This window comes from Beta vulgaris, chromosome 1 (assembly GCF_026745355.1).
Source record: "Beta vulgaris subsp. vulgaris cultivar EL10 chromosome 1, EL10.2, whole genome shotgun sequence".
NCBI classification, from domain to species: Eukaryota; Viridiplantae; Streptophyta; class Magnoliopsida; order Caryophyllales; family Amaranthaceae; genus Beta; species Beta vulgaris.
In genome coordinates this window covers 26,099,024-26,124,525 of record NC_079202.1, presented here as the reverse complement: position 1 = coordinate 26,124,525, position 25,502 = coordinate 26,099,024, and the positions used below count along the sequence as shown (strand labels likewise).

The 25,502-nt window shown below is 35.4% G+C and overlaps 2 protein-coding genes and 2 long non-coding RNA genes across 8 annotated transcripts in view; 2 read left to right on the top strand and 2 right to left on the bottom strand.

Moving 5' to 3' along the window:
- Positions 1-3,892: 3,892 nt before the first annotated feature.
- Positions 3,893-7,468, top strand: LOC130592140 (uncharacterized). The gene is made up of 2 exons (XR_008970344.1): positions 3,893-3,951; positions 7,197-7,468. It is a non-coding gene; the product is annotated as an uncharacterized LOC130592140 (long non-coding RNA).
- Positions 7,469-8,515: 1,047 nt separating this feature from the next.
- Positions 8,516-12,615, top strand: LOC130590446 (uncharacterized). Its single transcript, XR_008968391.1, has 2 exons — positions 8,516-9,067; positions 12,344-12,615. It is a non-coding gene; the product is annotated as an uncharacterized LOC130590446 (long non-coding RNA).
- A 6,232-nt stretch (positions 12,616-18,847) lies between these two features.
- LOC125493217 (uncharacterized mitochondrial protein AtMg00860-like) lies at positions 18,848-19,249 on the bottom strand. The gene has a single exon (XM_048636344.1). The coding sequence runs from the start codon at positions 19,247-19,249 to the stop codon at positions 18,848-18,850; it is 402 nt and encodes a 133-aa protein (XP_048492301.1).
- A 3,431-nt stretch (positions 19,250-22,680) lies between these two features.
- LOC104898726 (ubiquitin carboxyl-terminal hydrolase 5) overlaps positions 22,681-25,502 on the bottom strand; it is a 28,891-nt gene continuing 26,069 nt past the window's right edge. For 4 of the 5 annotated variants that reach the window (XM_048645067.2, XM_010685831.3, XM_048645070.1 and 1 more), the window contains 2 exons: positions 23,375-23,648; positions 22,681-23,008 (listed from right to left, as the gene is read on the bottom strand). In XM_048645067.2, the coding sequence (XP_048501024.1) occupies positions 22,865-23,008; positions 23,375-23,648 (418 nt within the window). In that variant the 3' untranslated portion in view covers positions 22,681-22,864. Of the gene's footprint in view, positions 23,009-23,374; positions 23,649-25,502 lie in introns of those variants that run through there. The other variant, XM_048645079.2, reaches the window with a different exon arrangement.

The window sequence follows — 25,502 nt, the reverse complement described above, 5'->3', positions numbered from 1 at the left end:
ATTATCATAGAAACCCAACGGAATGATGGATGACAAAACTTTTTTGATGACCACATGCTATATACATTGGCAACAAATTTTCCAAGTACAAGAGGTAAGTATATAGTACATTGTACACCCTCCAGCCTCCGTTGCGTGTATAGAGCTTGCATGCGTATTACTTCATCCGTTCTATAATTGTTGCAACACATCCTATTGGCATATTTTTAAGGAATCCATGTGAAGAGGAGAGAGATAGAGATTGATAAAAAGTGCAGGTCATATGATAACAAAGAGATAGAGAAAACATATTACCAAATAAGGAAACGTTGCAACTAATATGAAGCTTAAAAATAATGAAAACGTTGCAATTAAAAACAATGGAGGAAGTATTTAATTTTAGTAACTCCCATAATGTTATGCTCTTTTCTCACTACTATCCTTCACTTCTATCCATCTTCCCGACAAATTATTAGATAACGAAATATAAACATTTAACCGCAATTCACTTATAATATAGGAAAAATTAACATGAATGATCCCAACTTTCAACAGGTTCTTAAAATAATCTCATAATTGAATTATTTTAGAATAATTCCAACTTTAGGGGTTACATTCTCAAAATAATTCGAACTATTAATTTTCAATATATTTTAGACCTGAAATGGATTAGTGTAAGCTATAAAAAAAAATTAGTTTGGCTTATGTTAAGAAGATTCTTTCAAAAGTTGGTATTATTCTGGAATAATCAAAAGTTGAGACTATTTTGACAAGACAGGTGAAAATTGTGATTATTCATGTAAATGTTTCCTTCTTATTTTATGATGGGCTAAACCAGAAATATATATATATATATATATATAATATATATATATATATATATATATATAATATATATATATATATATATATATATTAATATATATATATATATATATATATATGCTTATGATCCACAATTCGTATTGTTGCCTATTGTCTTTGACCATCCATTACCCGTCGAATATTGAAGAACACTCTATAGAGTTGGAGGGTTCAAAACCCACCACTCATTTGTTTGATGGATTGTATTAGGTTATGCTTTTGCAATTCGTTATACTAATTAATATAGTATGAAGCCTTTAGTTTGGATTATATCTACAATTAGTGTCAGAGCCAACTTCGTATTAGATTAGTCGTTATTAGGTTTCTGTTAATTTTTTGAATAGCATGAATATATCGAGGCATTCCATTGTTTTAATGTGTTAATGTTGCAATTTCGTATTCACAAAGTTTTCAAATGGTGATTTGGGCTTTTAATTTGATTGGTATTTTTGTTAGTCATATGCTACGGATTAATTAGATGTTAGAAATTTTGTGATAGATGATTTAATTTATCCCTGTTTTACTAATTTTGCTGATGGGATTTTCAATATTGGATTATGTGCAGCAATCAGTTTAATCTAAAGTTTTCAACTTTAGCAAGTGCAACTACCATAAATCAATTCATGACTTGTTTACTTGTGAATGAAAAGTGTTATTTATTCAAATTTCTTGGCATGTGGAGCAAGTTTTGCATTTAAAATTTTTACAATGTTTGATTTATCTTGGTTTCGGAAAGATGTAATTATTGGAGCATGAATTTACTGATGATGTTTATAAAAGGCTTTCTTTATATGGTCTTATTCATGCAATTATTATATGCTAATATCACATTTTCAATTGATTGTGTTTCTAGTGTGTATGATATATTGCACACAACTATTTGCCTTTCTCCTCATCCTCTAATATAAAACATACATTTCTACTAGAAAAATAGCTTATTTTCAAATTCAATTATATCTGATTGTATGGTTTTATAATGTGTTTACCTTTTTAGATTAACCTAGTGATGTGGAACTTGACATTCCAGATGGTTATAGAGCTTTTCTTGATTAAAAGAAACGATGATGGATTTTGTTTGAAGGTGAAGATGGATAGAATCTTGAAGGCAACGACATCAAGTTTGGACAAAGGCAACAACGAACTTTGATCCACTAGTCAAGCTAGTCTCTAAAATTTCTCTCAAGTATGCTTAGCAATACTCTCAAAGATTTCTTATTCAATAATCAACAACGTACCTACATTATTATGAAACACACATACTTATATAGTACAAGCCTTGCACTAATCCAACCAACCTAACTAACTCCTACTCTTCTTTGTAATAAACAAACCGACCTCTTATGAAAATAACATAAAAATATAAAAGGAAACTATTAGAGTAATTACATGTCACACAACTACTCTATACCAATCCAAGCAACACAAGAATAACTTGGCCCTCGTCCAAATGACAATCCAAGCTCCAATACGCCTAAGTCTTCCATGTCGAACTCCTCTTTAGTTGTCTGGACAGTGGTAGCACTGTGTTTGGCACTGTGTTGCCAACAGTGGCCAACACTGTCTTGTTGCTAAATGCCTTACCACTTCTAGTAACACTTGGCGCCTCATGATCCGTATCGTTCTCCCCTTCTTTAAAAGAATTTTTCCTCAAATTATCATCAAGTACATAAAGAGATAAATCACCCACATTTAAGGTAGAACTCACACCTCCATAGGAATCAGGAAGCTTTAACTTATAAGCATTATCACCAATACGTCCTAGCACACGAAATGGACCATCAGCTCTTGGCATAAACTTGTTTTTGCATTTCTCAGGAAACCTCTCCTTGCGTAGGTTTAGCCATACCAAATCACCTACTTGAAACTCTTGTAATTTGCGGTGCTTATTAGCTCGTTGCTTATAAAGATCATTCATTCTCTTAATTTGCAACTTAACTTCTTTGCATGTCTTCATGAAGGATTGTTGTCGAGCTTGAGCATCAAAGTTAACAAGATCTCCTTGTGGCAAATCAACAAGATCAACATGAATATGTGGGTTAACACCATAAACAATAAGAAATGGAGATGAACCTGCTGTAGAAGAAGGTGCTCTATTATAGGCAAACTCCGCATGAGCCAAACATACATCCCAATCCTTTGTAGTTTTACTCACCAAGCCTCGTAGCAATGTACTCAATGTCCTATTTGTGACATCGGTTTGTCCATCAGTTTGGGGGTGATGTGAAGTACTAAATAGCAGTTTGATTTCCACAAGCATCCAAAGAGTCTTTCAAAAATAGCTAAGAAACTTAGTATCCCTATCTGACACTATACTTTTAGGAATGCTGTAATAGCCTATTTTTAAGTGCGTTTAATTAAATATTAATTATAATTATTAAGTTAATTATGTTTCGAAAATTCTTATTTTATTTGAGTTGGAGTATGAATTATTTTGTCGTGCTGTAATGTATTATTTATTTAATTATATGAGATTATTTTTGTTATTATTAATATATTTTGGATTTTAAGTTTAAGTTGAGCGGTATTTGGCCCAAATAGAAAACCAAAATCGAGTTCCCATCCTTTAATATTGTCGGTTTGTTTTGCTCCAAATTTCCCTTCTTGTCGGTTGTTTTTGATAACCCAAAGATAAGTAAACCCAATGAAACCCAACATGAAACCCCCGAAATCCCGTGAAACCCAAAATCCCAAACCCATCTCTCTGTTTCTCTCTCTCTCGCCTACTGCTGCATCACCCTTCCTGCCTCGCCGTCGTTTTAAGTCCGCCGGAGCCGCGACGAACAATAGCAACCTTATTGTCGTTGCTGCTATCCGTTTGCTCTCTTCACAGTTCGCGTCTCCGTTGTTCGCCTGTTGATTTGCTGTTGCGGTTGCGTCGTCAGCCACCGTCGAGTCACGCCGCCACCTCCCCAGCGGTGCTGCCGCTCAGTCTTCAAGTCGGTTCGTGGTGGTTGCGCCGCCGCTGCTGGTTGCCGCTGCTCTGCCCTGTATTTTCTCTCTCCTTTCATTGTTGTTGCTGCTGTAGTTGTGTATCTCCCTGCCCCGTCGATTGTTGGTGCTGCCATCTACAGTGGTAGCGGCGTGTCGGTGGTCGGCGAAGTACCAAAGGTACTACACCGTGTTCTCCTTTCTTGATATTAATTCTGTTTTTTTTTTTTAATTCTAATTGAAGATTAGTTAATTGATTATGAGTTGTTGATGTTTGATGTAGTTGATAATATTGAATTATTGTTGATATGATGATGAATTATTGTGAATGGTTATGAATCAATATATCAAAATTGATTTGTGTTTGTGCTAGTTGATTTCATAAATGGGGTTCTAATGTCTTTTCGTGAATTGTTGGTGGTAAATTGAGATTGAGGAAGCTCTTTTACTTAAGTAATAAATTAAATTGGTGTAATGTTGATTTCTGAGAGGATTTGTAATTATAAGTTCCTAAATCAGTTTCTTAGAAGGTTGGTTTAGTTTGACTGTTTGAGTGACTGAAGTTTTACTCTCGCCACGTTGGATAGTAAGTAATCTATTGAATTGTTTATTTTACTAGAGTTTGTAATTTAAATTCGTAGGTCGTTTACAGTAAGAGTGACAAGATATGATTACTGATTTACTTGGATTGGTTTATTTGATTCGTTAATTAGTGAGAAAGGATAATTGATATTACTTAATAGTATTAAAGTGAAATCATGAATTGAGTTATGAAGCGAAGAGTTATTTGAAGAGCCATGATTGTTCTTAGAAGGTTATTAGCATAAGGGTGAAATGTCAGTTTAGTTGTCTGCTAATCAATGAGTTGTAATTAGTTATTATGAGGATGATTTCTTTATTAAGAAAAGTGATTTGAGTTGTTTTATATAATGAACTAGATGAGAAATACTTGTTAATGGTTAAAGAATTGGAATGTTGTGAGCTACAAGAGTTAATCTATACTTGCTTGTTCTAATGATAATAGAAAGTTGTTAATCCTTAAATAATATTCATGATATCAATTAGAATAGTACGTTGTTCGAGTTCATTGTTAATTATGATATAGAAGTTCTGGTTTTGGCTTAAATGGTCTTTATTAGCGTTTAAAGGCGACTTGAGTACCAGATTGATATAGTAATGAAATTATGTTATTGATTTTGTTTATAGCGATACATGAAATTTGTTCTACGTTGTTGATGGAAGTTCACTGAATTGTGGAAGGTGGATACCTAATTATAATTAGAATTCTAATTGTACGTTATCATTTTGTTAAAGTATATACTTATTAATAAGTTGATTGATGTGGTAAGTTTGTGATAAGTGTTCTACTTATAGCTAAATGTTTTAGAATTGGTTGGGTGTAATTCTATAAATAAAAGATTAGTTATATGAAAATCTAATAGAGTTATCAATGATACTATGGGGAAGAATAGTTTGAGTAGACTGTTTAAATTGGTAACCTAATTAATAACCTCACATGAAGTCAAAGAAAGGATTAACTAATACTATAATAATATGAAGAGTATGAAAGTTAGATTCTTAACTATGGAGTAGATCGGTGAAGATGTGTTGATAAAGTATTTTAGTTGGATAGCTATAAATAGAATAATATAATAAAGTGATGTTGATTGATTAGAATTCGGAGGACTAAGTTGGTTTATGAGATTACTTAAGTAAGTGCAAGTTTGTGCATTACTTTAAAGTAGTTTGAGTTACATAATAAATGCTTCTAATTAGAAGGGAGTTGACTCGCTATCTAAGTAAGAATATGATCCATAATGTTGATTTATATGGTATTGGAATCGAACTTACGAGATAACATGCCCATATTGATTAGGTCTAATCGACCTTTGTTTCATGAATCTCGAGTTGTGGAATCTACGCTAACTCTCCTTAGTTAATTCTAAGAGAGAGACTTATTGTAATTGTTGATGGTGTTTGATAACGGTTATTATCATTATTGAGATGAGTCTACATAGATATCAGTGAAGTGAAAAAGAATATGAACTATCTATATGCAAAAGTGTGTGATGTGTGGAATCAGGTTAGTAACTCACGCTAGTTAAATCTAGCTGGGAGGCCTATTGTCACTATGGTTGGGTATTTATAGAATATGATTGTTACTTGTGTGGTAAGTATGTTTTGTAATTGTAATTGAGTTGAATCGAAATGCATAACTATATTGGCCTCGAAATACTCAAGCGATTATAACTTCTAAGAAGAAGCCTTCTTGTTGTTCAATGATTGTCAAGGATTACTATAACTATGAAATAGTTCTAAGAATGACGATTGAGTTATGAACGATAATCGAAAGGAATCTGAAAGGGGAAAGTAGCCTCGTCTGAGTCGACGGATGAGGTGACATGAACAGTGCCCCGTGAACCTTGGGGGCCCCACAGGGAAAACTGCCCATTGCTCTGTGGGGCGATAATCGGGCGATATATCAGGTAATGTGAAACCTGTGGATGGCTGATGAAATCAGCGGAAAATGTACTCCGGACTAGTCGCGGTTATTGGCCAAAAGTAAAGTGAATGGTTGGGTGACGACCCCCACTGTCGGAGTGTAAGCTTTGTCTCCTCCGCCGCGTTCTCTTTCCCCCTGGTTAAAAGGAATGTTATCTCATAGTATGAAAGTTATATCGATAATGGATTCCCGATAAGGAATCGTATCGTGGTAAGTTGTTTCGATATTGGATTCCGATAAGGAATCATATCAGGTAAGTAGTGAATGTTTATTCAGTATATGAATATGAATATCGATATTGGTTTCCTGATAAGGAGGCATATTATGGTAAGTGATACTAACGTTTCCTGATAAGGAATCATATCTTGTTATGTGGATTCCTGATAAGGAATCGTATCTCGTTATTGAATTCCCGATAAGGAATCGTTATGATAGGGAAAGTTATTATGTTATTTGTTGCCTCATAAAGGTTTGTGTAGGACAGTTTAAAGGATTGATTAATAGAGTATGAAAGCACAAGTTTGGATTCAGATAAGAAATCGATTAAAGGAAATAAAGTATATAGTTTATATCAAAGTTGGTGACCTCAAACTCCTATTGTGGAATCATGGTAAGTTGAAAAGTCGACTAGATAAGAATATAGAAACATGTCAGTGTTGAGATTCACCTTATCGTGTTTGTTACCATGTGATTGATGTATAATATGAAACGTGGAATGGAAATTATATGTATGTTCAATAAGAATATTGCTGCTAAGCACGCTATGATTGGTATGATTGTTGAACTTATGTTGACTGCTGAGTCGTTTTAAGTAAAAGCCACCAAAGCATGTGTTACTCTTGTTTATGGGTTAGTACTCAGCTTTGCTGATGTGTGTACGTTGTTTTGTCATTTCTGTGGCCTGTCACTTGGTGGGTGGCAGTATCTTAAATGTTTCAGGTTGAAGCCGTGAGTTATTCTTTTGCAAGCTGAAGCGGATAAGAGATGTGCAGTATTATATTTGTTATTGAAGTGAGGACGCTCCACTTGTAATAGTTAATCGTTTAATTTCTATAATATATTTTCTTTATTTAAGAATCGCTAGCTAAGTGCTCCTGATTCTCTGCTGGTTGTTGCTCCGCGAAAGCGTTGAGATTGTTGAGCTTTGGGATTTGAAAATATTTTATTTATTAAAATTGTAACAGGTTCATATTATTTTTCGCTTTAGCGTTGTCCTATTTTCAAAGGAAATTCTGCCGGATTTTCTGTAGAAATCATGAGAATAGAGTCTGAGAATCAGAGCATATTATAATAGTTAATTTATTTGAATAGAGTTGGGAATTGAGTTCCACACTCTCCGATGTAGTTCGATGAGTGTGATGGTAATAGTTCGGGTTATCTCGACCAGAGTTTCTTTCGCTGTGCTTAATCATTTCTAAGCTGGTCGGGAGAATTCGGGCTGTTACAAGTGGTATCAGAGCTTGATTAGTTTTTGGATACGTTGTGATCTCCATATCATGGCGTAGAGGTTGAAAATAGGTTTAATGAATTAATTAAAGGGTTCGGTACAAATGAATCAAGCCGTATGAGAGTTTGCGCTTACGCGTGTGCTATATGAATCTATTCATATGAATAGGTGTTACTTATGGGTATAGTTGCTAATGTGTATAACGTTATCTTGGTATGATTTGATTGTCTCTCATATTATTTACCTAAAAGTGTGTATTTCGAGAAAACTTATACGATTTGATTAAGTCAATGATTTTCAAACGAGATCTCTGCAAATGAGATGATTGAAATCCAATGCCAACAAGTTTGCCCCTTTTGCTCTTTGCTCCTTGATTTTGCGATTCAAGTCGAAGTAGAGATTTTCTTTGCTCCTTGATTTCGCGAGTCGAGTAGAAGTAGAGAAACAAAAGATGATGGTAGAATGGAGGCTGGCCTAACGTCTTGCGAGTTTGAGATTTTGGTTTTCTGAAAATAAATGTTTACAAGTTTCGAGGACGAAACTTTAAATAAGGGTGGTAGTATGTAATAGCCTATTTTTAAGTGCGTTTAATTAAATATTAATTATAATTATTAAGTTAATTATGTTTCGAAAATTCTTATTTTATTTGAGTTGGAGTATGAATTATTTTGTCGTGCTGTAATGTATTATTTATTTAATTATATGAGATTATTTTTGCTATTATTATATATATTTTGCATTTTTAAGTTTAAGTTGAGCGGTATTTGGCCCAAATAGAAAACCAAAATCGAGTTCCCATCCTTTAATATTGTCGGTTTGTTTTGCTCCAAATTTCCCTTGTCGGTTGTTTTTGATAACCCAAAGATAAGTAAACCCAATGAAACCCAACATGAAACCCCCGAAATCCCGTGAAACCCAAAATCCCAAACCCATCTCTCTGTTTCTCTCTCTCTCTCGCCTACTGCTGCATCACCCTTCCTGCCTCGCCGTCGTTTTAAGTCCGCCGGAGCCGCGACGAACAATCGCAACCTTATTGTCGTGCTGCTACCCGTTTGCTCTCTTCACAGTTCGCGTCTCCGTTGTTCGCCTGTTGATTTGCTGTTGCGGTTGCGTCGTCAGCCACCGTCGAGTCACGCCGCCACCTCCCCAGCGGTGCTGCCGCTCAGTCTTCAAGTCGGTTCGTGGTGGTTGCGCCGCCGCTGCTGGTTGCCGTTGCTCTGCCCTATATTTTCCCTCTCCTTTCATTGTTGTTGCTGCTGTAGTTGTGTATCTCCCTGCCCCGTCGATTTGTTGGTGCTGCCATCTACAGTGGTAGCGGCGTGTCGGTGGTCGGCGAAGTACCAAAGGTACTACACCGTGTTCTCCTTTCTTGATATTAATTCTGTTTTTTTTTCTTTAATTCTAATTGAAGATTAGTTAATTGATTATGAGTTGTTGATGTTTGATGTAGTTGATAATATTGAATTATTGTTGATATGATGATGAATTATTGTGAATTGGTTATGAATCAATATATCAAAATTGATTTGTGTTTGTGCTAGTTGATTTCATAAATGGGGTTCTAATGTCTTTTCGTGAATTGTTGGTGGTAAATTGAGATTGAGGAAGCTCTTTTACTTAAGTAATAAATTAAATTGGTGTAATGTTGATTTCTGAGAGGATTTGTAATTATAAGTTCCTAAATCAGTTTACTTAGAAGGTTGGTTTAGTTTGACTGTTTGAGTGACTGAAGTTTTACTCTCGCCACGTTGGATAGTAAGTAATCTATTGAATTGTTTATTTTACTAGAGTTTGTAATTTAAATTCGTAGGATCGTTTACAGTAAGAGTGACAAGATATGATTACTGATATTACTTGGATTGGTTTATTTGATTCGTTAATTAGTGAGAAAGGATAATTGATATTACTTAATAGTATTAAAGTGAAATCATGAATTGAGTTATGAAGCGAAGAGTTATTTGAAGAGCCATGATTGTTCTTAGAAGGTTATTAGCATAAGGGTGAACATGTCAGTTTAGTTGTCTGCTAATCAATGAGTTGTAATTAGATTATTCATGAGGGATGATTTCTTTATTTAAGAAAAGTGATTTGAGTTAGTTTTATATAATGAACTAGATGAGAAATACTTGTTAATGGTTAAAGAATTGGAATGTTGTGAGCTACAAGAGTTAATCTATATTGCTTGGTTCTAATGATAATAGAAAGTTGTTAATCCTTAAATAATATTCATGATATCAATTAGAATAGTACGTTGTTCGAGTTCATTGTTAATTATGATATAGAAGTTCTGGTTTTGGCTTAAATGGTCTTTATTAGCGTTTAAAGGCGACTTGAGTACCAGATTGATATAGTAATGAAATTATGTTATTGATTTTGTTTATACGATACATGAAATTGCTTCTACGTTGTTGATGGAAGTTCACTGAATTGTGGAAGGTGGCATACCTAATGTATAATTAGAATTCTAATTGTACGTTATCATTTTGTTAAAGTATATACTATATTAATAAGGATTGATGTGGTAAGTTTGTGATAAGTGTCTACTTATACTAGAATAATGTTTAGAATTGGTTGGGTGTAATTCTATAAATAAAAGATTAGTTATATGAAAATCTGATTAGAGTTATCAATGATACTATGGGGAAGAATAGTTTGAGTAGACTGTTTAAATGGGTTAACCTAATTAATAACCTCACATGAAGTCAAAGAAAGGATTAACTAATATACTATAATAATATGAAGAGTATGAAAGTTAGATTTCTTAACTATGGAGTAGATCGGTGAAGATGTGTATGTTAAAGTATTTTAGTTGGATAGCTATAAATAGAATAATATAATAAAGTGATGTTGATTGATTAGAATTCGGAGGACTAAGTTGGTTTATGAGATCACTTAAGTAAGTGCAAGTTTGTGCATTACTTTAAAGTATTTGATTACATAATTAAATGGCTTCTAATTGAAGGAGAGCTTGACTCGCTAGCTAAGTAAGAATATGATCCATTAATGTTGACATTATAATGGTATTGGAATCGAACTTACGAGATAACATGGCCCATGATTGATTAGGTCTAATCGACCTTTGTTTCATGAATCTCGATTGTGGAATCTACGCTAACTCTCCTTAGTTAATTCTAAGAGAAGACTTATTGTAATTGTTGATGGTGTTTGATAACGGTTATTATCATTATTGAGATGAATCTACATAGATATCAGTGAAGTGAAAAGAGAATAGTATGAACTATCTACATGCAAAGTATGTATGTGTGGAATCGGGTTAGTAACTCTCGCTAGTTAAATCTAGCTGAGAGACCTATTGTCACTATGGTTGGGTATTTTATACGAATATGATTGTTACTTGTGTGGTAAGTATGTTTTGTAATTGTAATTGAGTTGAATCGAAATGCATAACTATATTGGCCTCGAAATACTCAAGCGATTATAACTTCTAAGAAGAAGCCTTCTTGTTGTTCAATGATTGTCAAGGATTACTATAACTATGAAATAGTTCTAAGAATGACGATTGAGTTATGAACGATAATCGAAAGGAATCTGAAAGGGGAAAGTAGCCTCGTCTGAGTCGACGGATGAGGTGACATGAACAGTCCCCATGGACTGTGAACCTTGGGGGCCCCACAGGGAAACTGCCCATTGCTCTGTGGGGCGATAATCGGGCGATATATCAGGTAATGTGAAACCTGTGGATGGCTGATGAAATCAGCGGAAAATGTACTCCGGACTAGTCGCGGTTATTGGCCAAAAGTAAAGTGAATGGTTGGGTGACGACCCCCACTGTCGGAGTGTAAGCTTTGTCTCCTCCGCCGCGTTCTCTTTCCCCCTGGTTAAAAGGAATGTTATCTCATAGTATGAAAGTTATATCGATAATGGATTCCCGATAAGGAATCGTATCGTGGTAAGTTGTTTCGATATTGGATTCCGATAAGGAATCATATCAGGTAAGTAGTGAATGTTTATTCAGTATATGAATATGAATATCGATTGGTTTCCTGATAAGGAGGCATATCATGGTAAGTGATACTAACGTTAGATTCCTGATAAGGAATCATATCTTGTTATGTGGATTCCTGATAAGGAATCGTATCTCGTTATTGAATTCCCGATAAGGAATCGTTATGATAGGGAAAGTTATTATGTTATTTGTTGCCTCATAAAGGTTGTGTAGGACAGTTTAAAGGATTGATTAATAGAGTATGAAAGCAAAGTTTGGATTCGATAAGAAATCGATTAAAGGAAATAAAGTATATAGTTTATATCAAAGTTGGTGACCTCAAACTCCTATTGTGGAATCATGTAAGTTGAAAAGTCGACTAATAAGAATATAGAAACATGTCAGTGTTGAGATTCACCTTATGTGTTTGTTACCATGTGATTGATGATATAATATGAAACGTGGAATTGGAAATGTAATATGTATGTTCAATAAGAATATTGCTGCTAAGCACGCTATGATTGGTATGATTGTTGAACTTATGTTGACTGCTGAGTCGTTTTAAGTAAAAGCCACCAAAGCATGTGTTACTCTTGTTTATGGGTTAGTACTCAGCTTTGCTGATGTGTGTACGTTGTTTTGTCATTTCTGTGGCCTGTCACTTGGTGGGTGGCAGTATCTTAAATGTTTCAGGTTGAAGCCGTGAGTTATTCTTTTGCAAGCTGAAGCGGATAAGAGATGGTGCAGTATTATATTTGTTATTGAAGTGAGGACGCTCCACTTGTAATAGTTAATCGTTTAATTTCTATATATATTTTCTTTATTTAAGAATCGCTAGCTAAGTGCTCCTGATTCTCTGCTGGTTGTTGCTCCGCGAAAGCGTTGAGATTGTTGAGCTTTGGGATTTGAAAATATTTTATTTATTAAAATTGTAACAGGTTCATATTATTTTTCGCTTTAGCGTTGTCCTATTTTCAAAGGAAATTCTGCCGGATTTTCTGTAGAAATCCATGAGAATAGAGTCTGAGAATCAGAGCATAATTATAATAGTTAATTTATTTGAATAGAGTTGGGAATTGAGTTCCACACTCTCCGATGTAGTTCGATGAGTGTGATGGTAATAGTTCGGGTTATCTCGACCAGAGTTTCTTTCGCTGTGCTTAATCATTTCTAAGCTGGTCGGGAGAATTCGGGCTGTTACAAGATTGATATCATGAATATTATTTAAGGATTAACAACTTTCTATTATCATTAGAACCAAGCAGTATAGATTAACTCTTGGTAGCTCACAACATTCCAATTCTTTAACCATTAACAAGTATTTCTCATCTAGTTCATTATATAAAACTAACTCAAATCACTTTTCTTAAATAAAGAAATCATCCCTCATGAATAATCTAATTACAACTCATTGATTAGCAGACAACTAAACTGACATGTTCACCCTTATGCTAATAACCTTCTAAGAACAATCATGGCTCTTCAAATAACTCTTCGCTTCATAACTCAATTCATGATTTCACTTTAATACTATTAAGTAATATCAATTATCCTTTCTCACTAATTAACGAATCAAATAAACCAATCCAAGTAATATCAGTAATCATATCTTGTCACTCTTACTGTAAACGATCCTACGAATTTGAATTACAAACTCTAGTAAAATAAACAATTCAATAGATTACTTACTATCCAACGTGCGAGAGTAAAACTTCAGTCACTCAAACAGTCAAACTAAACCAACCTTTCTAAGTAAACTGATTTAGGAACTTATAATTACAAATCCTCTCAGAAATCAACATTACACCAATTTAATTTATTACTTAAGTAAAAGAGCTTCCTCAATCTCAATTTACCACCAACAATTCACGAAAAGACATTAGAACCCCATTTATGAAATCAACTAGCACAAACACAAATCAATTTTGATATATTGATTCATAACCATCTCACAATAATTCATCATCATATCAACAATAATTCAATATTATCAACTACATCAAACATCAACAACTCATAATCAATTAACTAATCTTCAATTAGAATTAAAGAAAAAAAAACAGAATTAATATCAAGAAAGGAGAACACGGTGTAGTACCTTTGGTACTTCGCCGACCACCGACACGCCGCTACCACTGTAGATGGCAGCACCAACAAATCGACGGGGCAGGGAGATACACAACTACAGCAGCAACAACAATGAAAGGAGAGGGAAAATATAGGGCAGAGCAACACGGCTTCAACCTGAAACATTTAAGATACTGCCACCCACCAAGTGACAGGCCACAGAAATGACAAAACAATGTACACACATCAGCAAAGCTGAGTACTAACCCATAAACAAGAGTAACACATGCTTTGGTGGCTTTTACTTAAAACGACTCAGCAGTCAACATAAGTTCAACAATCATACCAATCATAGCGTGCTTAGCAGCAATATTCTTATTGAACATACATATTACATTTCCAATTCCACGTTTCATATTATATCATCAATCACATGGTAACAAACACGATAAGGTGAATCTCAACACTGACATGTTTCTATATTCTTATCTAGTCGACTTTTCAACTTACCATGATTCCACAATAGGAGTTTGAGGTCACCAACTTTGATATAAACTATATACTTTATTTCCTTTAATCGATTTCTTATCTGAATCCAAACTTGTGCTTTCATACTCTATTAATCAATCCTTTAAACTGTCCTACACCAACCTTTATGAGGCAACAAATAACATAATAACTTTCCCTATCATAACGATTCCTTATCGGGAATTCAATAACGAGATACGATTCCTTATCAGGAATCCACATAACAAGATATGATTCCTTATCAGAAATGTAACGTTAGTATCACTTACCATGATATGCCTCCTTATCAGGAAACCACTATCGATATTCATATTCATATACTGAATAAACATTCACTACTTACCTGATATGATTCCTTATCAGGAATCCAATATCGAAACAACTTACCACGATACGATTCCTTATCGGGAATTCATTATCGATATAACTTTCATACTATGAGATAACATTCCTTTTAACCAGGGGGAAAGAGAACGCGGCGGAGGAGACAAAGCTTACACTCCGACAGTGGGGGTCGTCACCCAACCATTCACTTTACTTTTGGCCAATAACCGCGACTAGTCCGGAGTACATTTTCCGCTGATTTCATCAGCCATCCACAGGTTTCACATTACCTGATATATCGCCCGATTATCGCCCCACAGAGCAATGGGCAGTTTTCCCTGTGGGGACCCAAGGTTCACAGTCCATGGGGCATTGTTCATGTCACCTCATCCGTCGACTCAGACGAGGCTACTTCCCCTTTCAGATTCCTTTCGATTATCGTTCATAACTCAATCGTCATTCTTAGAACTATTTCATAGTTATAGTAATCCTTGACAATCATTGAACAACAAGTAAGGCTTCTTCTTAGATAGTTATAATCGCTTGAGTATTTCGAGGCCAATATAGTTATGCATTTCGATTCAACTCAATTACAATTACAAAACATACTTACCACACAAGTAACTAATCATATTCTATAAAATACCCAACCATAGTGACAATAGGTCTCTCAGCTAGATTTAACTAGCGAGAGTTACTAACCCGATTCCACACATCACATACTTTTGCATGTAGATAGTCCATACTACTTCTCTTTTCACTTCACTGATATCTATGTAGATTCATCTCAATAATGATAATAACCGTTATCAAACACCATCAACAATTACAATAAGTCTCTCTCTTAGAATTAACTAAGGAGAGTTAGCGTAAATTCCACAATTCGAGATTCATGAAACAAAGGTCGATTAGACCTAATCAATCATGGGCCATGTTATCTCGTAAGTTCGATTCCAATACCATTATAAATGTCAACAATTAATGGATCATATTCTTACTTAGCATAGCGAGTCAAGCTCCCTTCGAATTAGAAGCCATTTAATTATGTAACTCAAATTACTTTAAAGTAATGCACAAACTTGCACTTACTTAAGTGATCTCATAAACCAACTTAGTCCTCCGAATTCTAATCAATCAACATCACTTTATTATATTATTCTATTTATAGCTATCCAACTAAAATACTTTAACATACACATCTTCACCGATCTACTCCATAGTTAAGAAATCTAACTTTCATACTCTTCATATTATTATAGTAATTAGTTAATCCTTTCTTTGACTTCATGTGAGGTTATTACTTAGGTTGACCCATTTAAACAGTCTACTCAAACTATTCTTCCCCATAGTATCATTGATAACTCTAATCAGATTTTCATATAACTAATCTTTTATTTATAGAATTACACCCAACCAATTCTAAAACATTATTCTAGTATAAGTAGATCACTTATCACAAACTTACCACATCAATCGACTTATTAATATAGTATATACTTTAACAAAATGATAACGTACAATTAGAATTCTAATTATACATTAGGTATGCCACCTTCCACAATTCAGTGAACTTCCATCAACAACGTAGAAGCAAATTTCATGTATCGTATAAACAAAATCAATAACATAATTTCATTACTATATCAATCTGGTACTCAAGTCGCCTTTAAACGCTAATAAAGACCATTTAAGCCAAAACCAGAACTTCTATATCATAATTAACAATGAACTCGAACAACGTACTATTCTAATTGATATCATGAATATTATTTAAGGATTAACAACTTTCTATTATCATTAGAACCAAGCAGTATAGATTAACTCTTGTAGCTCACAACATTCCAATTCTTTAACCATTAACAAGTATTTCTCATCTAGTTCATTATATAAAACTAACTCAAATCACTTTTCTTAAATAAAGAAATCATCCCTCATGAATAATCTAATTACAACTCATTGATTAGCAGACAACTAAACTGACATGTTCACCCTTATGCTAATAACCTTCTAAGAACAATCATGGCTCTTCAAATAACTCTTCGCTTCATAACTCAATTCATGATTTCACTTTAATACTATTAAGTAATATCAATTATCCTTTCTCACTAATTAACGAATCAAATAAACCAATCCAAGTAATATCAGTAATCATATCTTGTCACTCTTACTGTAAACGATCCTACGAATTTGAATTACAAACTCTAGTAAAATAAACAATTCAATAGATTACTTACTATCCAACGTAGCGAGAGTAAAACTTCAGTCACTCAAACAGTCAAACTAAACCAACCTTTCTAAGTAAACTGATTTAGGAACTTATAATTACAAATCCTCTCAGAAATCAACATTACACCAATTTAATTTATTACTTAAGTAAAAGAGCTTCCTCAATCTCAATTTACCACCAACAATTCACGAAAAGACATTAGAACCCCATTTATGAAATCAACTAGCACAAACACAAATCAATTTTGATATATTGATTCATAACCATCTCACAATAATTCATCATCATATCAACAATAATTCAATATTATCAACTACATCAAACATCAACAACTCATAATCAATTAACTAATCTTCAATTAGAATTAAAGAAAAAAAAACAGAATTAATATCAAGAAAGGAGAACACGGTGTAGTACCTTTGGTACTTCGCCGACCACCGACACGCCGCTACCACTGTAGATGGCAGCACCAACAAATCGACGGGGCAGGGAGATACACAACTACAGCAGCAACAACAATGAAAGGAGAGGGAAAATATAGGGCAGAGCAACGGCAACCAGCAGCGGCGGCGCAACCACCACGAACCGACTTGAAGACTGAGCGGCAGCACCGCTGGGGAGGTGGCGGCGTGACTCGACGGTGGCTGACGACGCAACCGCAACAGCAAATCAACAGGCGAACAACGGAGACGCGAACTGTGAAGAGAGCAAACGGGATAGCAGCAACGACAATAAGGTTGCTATTGTTCGTCGCGGCTCCGGCGGACTTAAAACGACGGCGAGGCAGGAAGGGTGATGCAGCAGTAGGCGAGAGAGAGAGAAACAGAGAGATGGGTTTGGGATTTTGGGTTTCACGGGATTTCGGGGGTTTCATGTTGGGTTTCATTGGGTTTACTTATCTTTGGGTTATCAAAAACAACCGACAAGGGAAATTTGGAGCAAAACAAACCGACAATATTAAAGGATGGGAACTCGATTTTGGTTTTCTATTTGGGCCAAATACCGCTCAACTTAAACTTAAAATGCAAAATATATATAATAATAACAAAAATAATCTCATATAATTAAATAAATAATACATTACAGCACGACAAAATAATTCATACTCCAACTCAAATAAAATAAGAATTTTCGAAACATAATTAACTTAATAATTATAATTAATATTTAATTAAACGCACTTAAAAATAGGCTATTACAAATGCCATGAAGACGTACCACCTCTTTGCAATACAAATCAGCCACATTGCTAGCATCATCCGTCTTATGGCAAGGTATAAAATTAGCCATCTTACTAAAACGATCAACCACAACCATGACTGAATCCTTACCTCTTGTTGTACGTGGCAATCCAACAATGAAGTGCGTGCTTACATTATCCCAAGGTACACTAGGCACAAGCAACGGAGTGTACAAACCCTTGTGACAAGTACTCTTGGCCTTTTGGCATGTGACACATCTCTCAATCACATGATGAACATCCTTAAGCATCTTAGGCCAGTAGAAATGCTCACACAACAAGTCATATGTCTTATGCACCGCAAAATGACCCGCAATACCTCCAGCATGCATTTCACTCACTAGTACTCACGCACACTACACTTAGGCACACATAGGCGATTCTCCTTGGATAAGAACCCATCTTGAAAAACATAAGAGCCTTGGGGGGTAGCAATCATATTCTTGAAATCATCATCATCACCATAATGTTGTTTGAGAATTTCAAACCCTAAGAAACGAGCTTCCATGACTGCCAACAAGTACTCTCTCCTCGACAATACATCTGCCACAACATTCTCCTTGCCTTCTTTATACTTAGAACCAAATGTGAAGAATTGCGAAAATTCCACCCACTTACCATGTCTCACATTAAGTTTTTGTTGCCCATGTATATGTTTTAGACTTTCATGATCCGAATGAAGTACAAACGGCTTAGGATGAAGATAATGAGACCAATGCTCAAGGGCACGAATGATAGCATAAAAGTCCTTGTCATAAGTGGATTAGTTAAGTTTAGCTCCATTCAACTTCTCACTAAAAAATAGGACGTTTTTCTTGTAGAAGCACAGCACCTATTCCCAAGCCACTAGCATCTGTTTCAACCTCAAAGAGTTTAGAAAATTCTGGTAAAGCAAGAATTGGTGCATTACATAGGCTAGCTTTCAATTCTTCAAAGGCCCTCTTTGCATTGTGAGTCCAAACAAATTCACGCTTCTTTGTAAGTTCCATAAGAGGGGTTGCTATGGTGCTAAAATTGCAAATAAAACGCATATAAAAACTTGCCAGCCCATAAAAACTTCTCACATCATGTGCATTCTTTGGTTCTGGCCAAGAAGAAATGGTTTCTACCTTAGAAGGATCAACTCGTACCCCTTCACTTGAGACAATATACCCCAAGAAGACAAGACTAGGAACCAAGAATGTACACTTTTTCATCTTGCCATATAGTTGTTGTGCACGCAAAGCTTCAAAGACTTGTTTTAAATGCTCAAAGTGCAACTCCTTTGTTCAACTATAAATCAAGATGTCATCTAAATAAACAATAACAAATGAGTTAATAAAGGGACGTAATACCTCATTCATTAACCTCGTGAAAGAACTTGGTGCATTGCATAACCCAAAGGGTATAACCATCCACTCATATAGCCCTTGCTTTGTTCTAAAAGCAGTCTTTCACCCATCCCCTTCTCGCACCCTCATTTGGTGGTATTCACTCCTCAAATCAATCTTGGAGAAGATTTTGGCGCCATGTAACTCGTCCAACATGTCATCTAGTCTAGGCATAGGGAACCTATACTTAATGGTGATGTTATTTACAGCCCTACTATCCACACACATACGCCAAGTACCATCCTTTTTAGGCACTAACAAAGCTGGGACAGCACAAGGACTTTTGCTTTCTCGAACATAACCTCGACCAATTAGCCCTTGTATTTGCCTTTGAGCTCCTTAAATTCATCAGGATTGCATCTTATTTGGGACAGTGGCTCCTGGAACCAAATCAATGGCATGCTCAATGCCTCTAATAGGTGGAAGCCCCAGTGGAAGGTCATCCGGAAACACATCTTCATACTCCTTGAGAAGGATAGTTAAGGTAGGATCTTGTGGAGGATCCTTGGGTGTTGCTGCCTCCCTTAGGTACAACACATACTCTACGCCACCATCATTAATATCCCTCTCAAACTTAGCTCCTATTAAAAAGATATTTGGCTTACTTATATCCCCAATTGGCGCCACTTTAGGAGGAAGTGGTTTCAACCTATATCGTTTCTTTCCAACGATAACTGAATATATGTAGCGTTTTACAACATGGTTAACATTCCTAGCCCATTGTCATGGTCTTCCCAACAAGATAGAACAAGCATCCATGGGAATAACATCGCACCACAACTCATCCTTGTAGTCTCCAATGGAAAAAGCTACAAGTGCTTGTTTCTTTACCTTAATTGGCGCATGATCATTAAGCCAATTCAAAGCATAAGGCTTAGCATGATCTCTAGTAGGTAATTTGAGGATGTTCACCATATTAGAAGAAGCTACATTTGCACACGACCCACTATCAATGATAAGATTACACGATCTACCATTCACAAAGGCCCTTGTATAAAACAAATATTCCTTTTGTTCTTCTTCTTCCTTCAATGGTTGGGACTCTATGCATCATTTTTCAGAGTCGGTCCAAATAGGGTAATGACTACTACTAGAAAAACACGTTTTTTTTCTTTATTTTTTGCCACCACCCATCACCACCACTAAAGGTACTAGAACCATCTTAACCAACCCCACCTACAAAAATGGTCCGTAACACCCTTTGGCACCGACTGACCTACCCCATCCCAGCATTAACCGAGCCACCCCACCCTCACTCCTGATTCCCTGTCAAAAATCTCCATTCTTATATGGCGAAACAACCAAACCACTGAACATCCTACAAACACACACCTTTCATCATTCCAGCAACTAAAGAATGAACTCCATCAAGCATCATATCATCATAAGCATCTCTCAAAAGAAAATGCCAAAAACAACCTATCATTCCAATTACTTCAGATACAAAATAGATCCAACAAATTATTTACAATTACAAAAATTTAAACGTCACATAGAAATAAAGGGTAATTTTAGGTACCTTCGTTAAGCAACGAGAGAACCCACAATAGTATTGTACTTACAGGCGGCAGAGCAGGATGTCGAGCGAGAGAGGATGAACAATTCATGTGTGGGTCTGGCACGACTAAGGAAGGAGAAGAGGTGGAGGAGATTTCGGGGGTAGTAGAGGAGGGAGGGTGGCACATGAGGGGGAGGCAAAAGGGTAGCAGGGGAGAGAGGAAAGAGAGAGGAGGAAGACAGAAATCAGTTTAAGAAATTAAAATATAAAAAATTAACCTGTTAAATTAGGTAACTAGGCAATTTGGGCCAATTTTGTAAAAAATGAGGCACAAGTCACAAATAATCCTTAGTTGTGACTGAAAATGGCAGAATACCCATATTTGGGACTGTTATTGTCAATTTTTTCTAATAATAAATCAATGACCTTGGAACAATGACTCTGATTGAGAAGTTAACAATTATAATGGCTCTGATACATGTACACCAATTATTATGCTGATCCATCTCAAATTGAAAGACAAACATTTATTTTTTCTTGAGGCCCCTTTCGAAACCCCTTTGTTAAGAAGAATTTCCTTCCCTCGCACAGGGTTTACTGGCTCTGACTGAGAAGTCAACAATTATAATGGTTTTGATACATGTACTAGAAGTCACCAATTATTATGCTGATCCATCTCAAATTGAAAGACAAACGATTTTTTGCTTGGGTTTCCTTTCGAAAACCCTTTGTTAAGAAGAATTTCCTTCCCTCGCACAAGGTTACTCACCCAGAGGCCCAACAAGCCTCCCCTCTCCCCCCCCCCCCCCGAACAATAATAAAATACTACTTCCACTAATGGGAGATAGGAAGTGCCATTGGACCAAGGGTCCTTGGTTGAAAGATAGAAGAATAGCTTAATGGGATCAGCTTTATATAAAAACTACTGCCCCATCTAAAGGTGGGGAGCAATAAAGCTCATCATCAACCACTCATAGGCTCATAGCTATATATTATTAAACAAAAAAAAGGTTCGTGTAACACCTTTGTCAGGAAAATACATATTATATTAATAAAGTATTGTGGGGAGCATTAAAATAATATTAAGTCAAATTGTGACACTGACAACTTTACCTCAAAAAATAAAATTAAAAACACATGTTTGTATATTTGAAAACCCTTGTTATTGTTAAATCAATACGTGTTTGTGTGTTTGAAACCCATGTTTTTGTTAACTCAGCCGCCCTGTTTGTGAAAAAGTAAACATGTGATCACTGTCATAAAGCAAAAAATTACATTGATTTGCATGTCCCAAAAAATAAATTAAAAACATATGTTTGTATATTTGAAAACTCTTGTTATTGTTAAATCAACCCGTGTTTATCTGTTTTAAACCCATATTTTTGTTAACTCAGCCGTGTTTGTGAAATTACATTTTTTGCACGTGCCATGCAGCTCCCCCCCCCCCCCAAAAAAGAACAATTATTGATATGAATCCATGTTTATGTATTTGAAACCTATTTATTCATAAATCAACCTCTGCCTATATGTTTGAATCTCGTATTTTTGTTAACTCAACCCCTGTTTGTGTATCAATTTTTTCCCTTCCATTCCTTTAGTCAATTCCCTAATAATATATTGACTTCATTTAATTGTTAAATTACCACTTTACTCCTTTTTTTAGTTGTTAAATTACGCATTTACTCCTGTAAGTAGGTGAGTCTCATGATCAACGTTTTATCACTACTCATCTAAAGGCTGACCTAATCTTCGTATAATCTGAAGCAATCTGAACCACATGTAACGCATTGAACACTCCATCAAAGTAATTCTACATATGCTAGAGTTACAAAATTACTGTTCATCATATCCTATACACAAAACCTTCACCCATACCCCTGTCGAACCTCCTCCACCAACCCCCAACAAAATAAATAAATCATGTAATAAGTTTAAATCGTGCATCAAGGTATACATTTGCTTTCAGAATCATCATATTTTTTCCTCCGGTAAAATAGCACATAAGCAGCATTAGTCTTCACCTCTTCTTCGCCCATGGCCGATATATGGTTATCATCAAAGCTGTACCACCTGTTCTCATCTAGAAGCTGTAAAGAAACAAATCCTAAAATCAGGAACACACTTATAACAGATAGAAAGATGAGTGTGACAGTTCAGAATAAAGGTTAAGTCCAGCAAAAAAGTCCAAGCAAGCAATATGCATTATTGTTTCAACAAGTTAAGATTGTGAAAAGCAAGAATGGGTTTTGAAGAACAAATACAACAGAGCGACAAGTGTGGTCATAAATATATAGAAAGAAGATACCAGAGGGAGAAAGTAGATTGAGGAGCCTAGAATTATAACCCACCAATCAATCCTCCGGCTCTCACTGTAGATAATTTCCATATGCAGGTTGCTAAAAGAAACATAAAACACTAGCCAGCACATTACTATAGAATGAACTGTGACTCACCTTGATGTCTGAAGTGTAGTGCCCGCTACCCATGCCTCCATAGTGGTTTATTAAAGCATACAGTTCATACAATTGAGGATCAGAATTGTTCTTGTTGGCTATATACTTTGTAAGGTCAAGATCATATATAGGAAAGTTGACAAATGTATCTAATTTGTGCTTGATCGACCTGTTATAAGAGAACCGCTTTAGATGAATGACTAAAACTTTTGGAAGCCTCCATAGATCTAGCTTCTTGCTTGCTTGTCGCCGCTCTTTACACTGGGGACATTTCCTGCAAAGAAAACAACTGGCTTGATATAATTCATGAACCTATTTTTAGCTGACTAATACATCACAAATGACAAAAAAAAAGGCCCCACAAAGAGATGAAAAAATGATGCATTCTTAACAAAGATAACGAAAAACTCTTAACACATACATGCTCCTGTACAAGCCCTTGGAAGCTTATGTCAGAACTCACATAATTTGCTTCCCTCAATTACACATGACGTGGTGACGGTTTAAAATATGGTTTCTGGGGAAAGTTAAGGTAGAAAAAACATTTTTGTACACTCTAGTTCCTTTTGCCACTACTATTCTGAGGTACAACATGTGTCTGAGTTGCTTTACGTTAACTTCCAAAGACTAGCTTTAAGATTGGTAATGGAAAGCAAATGGCCATCCAGAAAGAAATATTCATTTTAATCATCTTCCACTATTACTATTGCCTCACTAATAAACATCGCGGACCCTTATGACTGGAAATGTGGGAACTTACCAATTTGTTGATAATCCTCGTGTTCGTCGTCTTTAATGTTACAGCATATAAGAGCGTGACTTTGGTGTATTTTCTTGCAAATCCTTCTAAGAACAATAGCAATTAGTTCCTACATCCAATAGTTTCCTCTATCTGTCTCTATTTGAAAGTCAGTTTTAACAAATTTTATTTGCGATGAAGTTTTGGATGAACTAAAGGAAAAGTTGATTCTCATATTTCCATCTACGGTCGGTTAACTTTTAATAATTCCAACTACGGATTAATCCCAATAATCATAACTATCCAAAGTATCTTCCCAAAATGCTCCAACATGACTTGTGACCGATTTAACAGGCAGCTTTTCTCTCTCTCTCTCTCTCTCTCTCTCTCTCTCTCTCTCTCTCTCTCTCTCTCTCAAGCCTTGCCAAAGCTAGATGCTGCTTCTAACTCACGTCCTTACCCAAGCAACACCTAAGCCTTGCCATCGCTAACTACCACTACCTCCCCCTTGCACAAGAAGCATTTCAATAAATTTGGGCGAAGAAAACATCTGTTCAGGGGTTGCAACTCCAATCACTGGTTCTTCCCACCACTTGTTCTTCTTCATGTGTCAACCCAAAGCAAATTAATACCCAATATTGGAAAATTATTTTTTGCAAATGAGTCAAAATAGCTCAAAATGAGTAACTAGTTTTGTTCTTCATAACTTCATCAAAGACCCACACAAATCAACAATAAAACCATCAATTCTGGAAAAATAATTACAGAATTGAGAGTTGAATTTACTGCCATTTGTAAGCTTAAATGTGTTCACCTAATCATCACATGATGTGTTACATATATTTTGCATCTTATAGTTCCTTAAAGCTAACAGAAGAAAGCTTGGTTAAACTTGCCGGCAAGCCAAGTTTTGATTTAGAACCTATGATCGACTTTTGAAGATGTAGATTCCCCTTACACTAAAGTGGCCACAATCGGAGGCAAAAGGGTGGGGGTGGGATTGTGCCCGATTGCTCGAAAGAGAAGTGGTGGTTGAATTTAGCAGGAAGGAGATGGAAGGAGAGAGAAATAAAAGACGATGTAGAGATGAGGAGTTGAAATTAAAATTGAAAGCAAAGAAAGAAAATTGCACCAATCAAAATAAGCCACGTAAACCAAATAGCCGGTAAAGCAAATTTTTCTAGGCACTCGAGCATTTTGAGAAGACACATTGCATAGTTGGAATTACTAAGGAATCTGTGTAGGTCCTCCGTCTCATAATATAGTGCTCACTTCTCAATTTTCACGGGAATTAAGAACAATAGAAAGAGTAGTAAGATTTCTCAAAAAAAAAATTTAAGAAAGTGTTTATTTGCTACTTTTGTCTTGGAATTAGCTCTTTATTTTTTT

What these genes read in the sequence shown, in the direction of transcription:
- LOC125493217 (XM_048636344.1), bottom strand. Translation starts at nt 19,249, where the DNA reads ATGAAAAAGTGTACATTCTTGGTTCCTAGTCTTGTCTTCTTGGGGTAT.